Genomic DNA, 6116 nt, shown 5'->3' on the forward strand with positions numbered 1-6116 from the left:
ACATAAACTCAATTCTCCAAACCCTCACTAGTGGAGAAACAATCCCCTTTTGGCCTACGTAGTCTATCTATCAAGTGTTGTCAAATATAAACCCACTTCTCCAAACTTTTATGGAGATCCTCAAACTATTTTCTTTCAATGATACTAAATGTAATTCTTCTCCTATAAAATGATCAAAATTTGATCCTTCCTCTATATCTCAATTCCCCTCCCCCCTCCTTGAACAAAAAAAAAAAAAAAAAAGACTTCTACCAATTTGGTACGTACAACTCCCTCTCAAGTGAAGAACTACCAATATCTTGAAGTAAGTGGCAATCAACAATCAACAAGAACATTCATTTAACTACAAGATTGTACTTTCCCTTTGGTCGTCCATCTTGCGGGGGCATGTAAAGGATTTGATCAAATCATATTTATTGATATTGTTTATAGTTAGCAATCCCTTGATTTACTCTTTAGGTTGATAGTCAAAGATATCCCTTATTCTCAGCTAATGTAACTAGACAAGTATTCTAATGTATCTAGTCGTATTATATTGCTTACTCGTGTACTATATATTCTCATGGAATCACATCAATATAATTCAAGCTTTCCAACATTCTCTTTCTCATAACTCTATCAGCATTATTTTGAGAATCCCATGCACTGTTAAAGATTAAGCAGTCCAGAGGAATGAGGATCAGTTGTAGAACGACACAAACACCCGTAGATAGGAACCAAAGAAGAAAAGTATATTGGAAAGATAAAACCCGAAATCAACTCCATAAAATCCAATGCTCAAATGACGAAATACCCATTAGCAGTTTGTTTGCTCGTTCAAAACTTGCTTAACCTCTTTTTTTAAAATTAGTGACCATTATTTTATTTTAAGATATGAATTATATGAAAACTACAACCAAAAAATATATACTCCTTCGTCCTCGAAAGAACGACTCTTTTGGGTCTATTTTGCGGCTATTAAGAAAGTTAAATAAAAAGAAGTAAAAGTATATTGAAAAGATAAATTTACATAAGATTTGTAAAAAAGTAGAAAGATAAAGTATTAAAAATACATGAAAAAACAAAATTTTATATGAGGAAGCTAATTTTGCACAAATATTGATGTAAATTGGTGGGTATTTTAACGCAAATGGGTCGATCATTTTGGGACTAAAATTAGGCCAAAAGGGTCGAACTTTTGGGGATGGAGGGAGTATATATTTTAAATATTGGCTCATATATGTTTGTATCATTCTTAACCTCACCACATGGTCCATATGAGTAATTTCACCCTTTTTCATACAGTATTTCGTTTAATTTGACACCGAAGCTGAAAAGTATGGTGGTATTGTCAGTGGAGAAAAAGAAGATGGTGTCGTGGAAGGTGGAGACAAAGAAGATGGTATTGGAAATAGTGGTGTCGGTGGAAGGTGGGTGGGGAAGAAGAAGATGAAAGATCGAGCTCCTTCAACGGAGATAAAACTTAAATAGTAGTGTCGGTGGAAGGTGGATTGGGTTGAACAAGATGAAAGCTCAAGCTCCGAGTTAATACAATCAATGTAACTCAGTTAACGTCGTCAATTCACCAATGTTATGCTCCATTTAACAAAAAAAGACTCATATATTCGATCTCAGACACAACTTCTAACACTATTTATTTACGAACATGCCGTTAAGAAAACAAAATTCGAAGCGATTTCCGACAATAACGTAAAGAAGAAAAAAAAATTCCCTTTATACATCGTTTTGAAAATAAATTCCCCAAATACCGTCCACGTAGAATTAGTGTGGGGTTTTATTTTGGTTCACCATAAACCGCTAATAACAATAGCTAACTATTCATATTAGCGGTTTTAAAAGAGATCACCTTTTATTAGTAACAGGTCTGTTTCCCTTCTTAAATGCATTGGACACTTTATATGTGAAAAAAGAGACCACATATTGAAATAACAAGTTTATATTCATTTTGAGAAAAAACAAACACAAACCCGCTTTACTTTGGTGTAGGTCAGTAGGTGTCCTTTTCATAATAATAAGAACAAAGAGACCTGCTTTCTGTAACAACTGGTCTCTATATAATTTTTTTTAAAAAAATTAAAAACCGCTAATGTCTTTAGGCGTTTTATTAATAAAATCGCTAACGACATTAGCGGTTCTAAGCTGAATCAAGCACTAATCCTACTTGGATGGTACCTTTGGAATTTATTTAAACCAATGTATAATAAGAATTAATTTTTGATCCAACTATATTGAGGGAAATCACTCCAAAATTCATTCATTTATCATAAAAATAAACCGGGACGGACAAAATACAAATTTTTTTTTATTTTTTTGACAAAGATAAAATACAAATTTAACATTATGGTAAACTGTTAAGTAAATGATTTATCATTTTTTTTTAAATACTCGTAAGATCATATGACTACTATACAAGTCCCATTATTGCTGATTTATTTACAAAAATGTATTGGGCAGGCGCGCTCATATTTTAGATCTTAAATTCGAGATTATATGTGTCAAGCCGTCAATGCGTGTCCTTAATCTTCCTCTTTTGTGCTTTTTACTCTTATGCTGCACCCTCTTTCTTTCTCCCCCATTTGTAAGCGTACTCTAAATTATTCTCCATTAAAGCGGCTTCTGAGCTTTCTCTCCTCCATTGATACATCTTCTGAGGTAAGGTTTTTATCCTTCTTTCTAGTTTCAATCATTGCTTATCAATTTTCACAATCTAGGGTTTATTTTCACACTGTCGTCAATTTTAGTATAGTCAATTTAGGGTTCATCTAAGGTGAACTATTAAACTTTTAGTTATAATTAGTCAAGTTATGAAACATTATACGATTGATTTTGTAGCTCGATTTTTTTCTATGTGCAATTTACTTTGATATTGGAGAATTTTATGCGATTAATTCGAGCCTAATTATGATAATTGAATCGAATTTGGTTCTAATGTGTTGCAGATTTTTGTTTATAAGCCTTTAATGTTAGGATAAAGCTCTGGAGCGGCTGCCCCTCTTTCTACGATTTACCCCATTTCACTGATTTGATAAATTTGTTTGGTTCACTTAATTTTTCAATTCAACAATAATTCCCGTTTAACGGTTGCGTGTTTAATTGGATTCGATTACTAGAGGATGAATTATGGCTGGGAAATGGGAGTGATTTTGTTTTTGATTCATGGATTGGTTTACTGGGATTGAGTTCTTGTAATTGGAACTCACCTATTGGTGGAAAAAGCTCCTGTTCATGTACTCTTCAATAGGTTTTTATTACCTTACAACTATTAAGTTTCTACCAGTGAATATGATGATCTAAGTACCAATAGATGTCTATTATCTTTTTGGCAAAAATGAAAAGCTAGTAACAGGGTTTTAATAAGGCGTTAACCTCTTTGCGTAAAATGTTGCGAGAATTTGTAATATTATATTGCTCTAGAGCTTGGAGTGAGCTTGAAGCAATTCAATTTTAATGACGTACAATCATTTCGATTTTGGGGCAAGTTCATACTTCATAGTTGAAAGTAGAAGTCAACTGTTGCAAGATAATGGAATTGATTAGGAAGAAAATCGAAAGTAACTCCTTGTATAAAATGTTGACAAAATTTTTAAATTACACTGCTCTAGAGCTTGAAGCTAGGTAAATGCTGTTCAATGTTGATGACACTTAAGCACTATAATTTTGGGGTAAGATCGTAGTTAAAACTTAAAAGTAGAATAAATCAAATAGCTGCAAGATAATGGAAACCATGAAATGGAAGGCAAAAGTGGCTTAACTCAAATGGTCCAGCAACAGATATTGTTCTCAAATGGAATCCTTAATGTGTTGCTTATTTGTTATTTCTTTAAAAGTCTTTGCAGCAGATTAATGAAAATGACATATGCCAAAAGTTTCCATAGTTTAGGGTGGTGCACAAAATTTTTATGATCCTGAAGATTTATTCAAAAAATAACTTATAGAAATGAAAGAACTATTTGAGATTTCATTAGGAGGACTCTTAGTTGCTGTGTGTACTTAGTCACGAGTATATAGCTGATTACCTTTTAAGTTAGATAAATGGAAATGGCAAGAGTAAATATAGGGCGTGTTTGAATCACTGATTTTCACTTATCCGAACTTAACTGAATGTATTTGAGCTTATGCATACTTATTTTAGTTGTAATTTGTACTTGGGTAACTCTTATCAAAACTTATCCTGAACCGATCTTATCTGAATGAATATAACTGAATAACCTGTAATAAATGAAAATAAGGTGAACAAAAGAGGCCCTAAAAATTCAGATTTTTCATTAGTGTAGAGTTTAGATTTTTCTTCTAGTTCATTCACCTCTGGCTGAAAAAGAATGCTTATTTCTCATGTTGTAGTCAGACCCCTCTCCCGGTCAGGAAAAGGTAGCATTTTAATCTTACATGGAACCTTCTAAATGTCATAGGGTGTGTCATTCTTTAAGAACTTTTTCTTACCATTAGAGAACTAATGGGATGCTCCACTAATTTCCTCCTGGATATATTATTCTGTTAACAAGTGTCCATATGACCATATCAGAATCTTGCTAAATGAATTTCTTGTTTTTGCACTTTGAAAATTGAGTTCTTAATTTTTTCCAATGCTTCTAATTTTATGTGAAGATAATTATGTTTGCGCCTGGAACATTGATATTATATATACTGCTAGAATTCACCCCCATCCCCCCCCCCCCCCCCCCCCCCCCCTTTTTACTTTTTTCTCTTCTTTTGTTGGATTATTTATTTACTCCTAGTGTGAATTACACATTACTGATTATCTTGTTATGTATTTATAATTTATTTTCCAGGTTCAAGGACTGTATTTTGTGTCTGCTGCTATTTGGTATAAGAAACTTATTGCTACTTGTGATACATAGGATAAAAGAGAGTTTACTATGTCAAGTAAAAAGGAAGAGAAAGCACAAGCTGCAGCTGACAGAATCAAAGCTGCAGCCTTGTCTGCTGCGAAAGGTCTCAGCCGGGCCCAAGCTGAGAGAGCAGCGACTGCTGCTGCCAGAAATGTAAATGCTTATGGACAGAAGGAAGAGGGGCCTAGCAGATGGCAAGAGAGGAAAGAAGCCAAAAGACAGATGTACTTGATGAGTACTGAAAAGGCAGTGAGATTGGGTGAGAGGAAGGACCTGAAGTCCAATGTCTCTGCTGTAGGAGGGGCTGCTTCTCAATGTCAAAAATGTTTCCAACCAGGGCATTGGACTTATGAATGCAAAAATGAGAGGGTGTATATCTCACGCCCCTCCAGGAGCCAGATCCTCAAGAACCCTAAACTAAGACAGAAGTTGATGGATTCTCATGATGAGGATAATCCTGATATTAAACTGGAAGAGATGGTGGGGGAAGAGGAGAAGGTAGAGAAGAATGACAAGAGAAAGAAGAAGAGTAAGAGGAAACATAAGTCAGATACGGAATCTAGTAGTGATGCTTCAGAGTCTGATTCTGATAGCAGGTCTTCATCTTCTGGGTCAGACTACTCATCAGAGAGTGCTTCAAGCTACAGCTCCTCATCAGATTCAGAAGATGAGAGGAGTAGGAAGAGGAGAAATAAAAAGCAGAAGGGACGACGTAAGAAGTACAGTTCTTCATCTGAATCATCAGATCCCGAGTCTAGCTCAGATTCTGATTCAGGTAAGAATCGAAAGAGTAGGAAGAAGCACAGCCGCAGACGCTAGAGATGATGACAGGTAGCTGTTTGTGGATAATGCTGGACTCTGTCCCATGTTTTCTTCAAGCCCTTTGAGAGTTCTGCTATCATGCATCTACTTCTCCTTGCCAGTATCCCGGAGAACGATTACAGAATACATATACTCTGTGTGTTGGAACTTGTATCTTTAAATTCTTCCTGAGGTTGATCTACTTTGGATTTGAGCTATGCTTCGTGCATTTTACTGATGAGTTGTATTAGTAATTCTCTTTGATTTAGCTATACTTGGATGTAATGTTTTTGAATTGTAGCTGTTTGTTTAAGATTGCAGATAAGTTTTCCAGGAACTCTTCGTCCATAGCTCCATACGCTGCTTGCCCCTTTGCCTTTAAACCCTTTGTATATCTTTTTCAAACAGGTTTCTTCAATTGTTTTGAGATGATTGGAGAACTCAATTTTTGCTTGAAGATTTCTC

At 34.8% G+C, this 6116-nt stretch overlaps 1 protein-coding gene across 2 annotated transcripts; it reads left to right on the forward strand.

Moving 5' to 3' along the window:
• The first annotated feature begins 2472 nt into the window (after positions 1 to 2472).
• LOC145576426 (uncharacterized) lies at positions 2473 to 5984 on the forward strand. Of its 2 annotated transcripts, none has more exons than XM_081634196.1 (2): positions 2473 to 2657; positions 4791 to 5984. In XM_081634196.1, the coding sequence occupies exon 2, from the start codon at positions 4878 to 4880 to the stop codon at positions 5667 to 5669; it is 792 nt and encodes a 263-aa protein (XP_081490322.1). In that variant the 5' UTR covers positions 2473 to 2657; positions 4791 to 4877; the 3' UTR covers positions 5670 to 5984. The 2 variants fall into 2 exon arrangements, with proteins under 2 accessions (XP_081490322.1, XP_081490321.1); XM_081634195.1 differs by having other exon boundaries at positions 2473 to 2652.
• Positions 5985 to 6116: the final 132 nt, after the last annotated feature.

Source organism: Chenopodium album, chromosome 13 (assembly GCF_948465745.1).
Source record: "Chenopodium album chromosome 13, dcCheAlbu1.1, whole genome shotgun sequence".
NCBI classification, from domain to species: Eukaryota; Viridiplantae; Streptophyta; class Magnoliopsida; order Caryophyllales; family Amaranthaceae; genus Chenopodium; species Chenopodium album.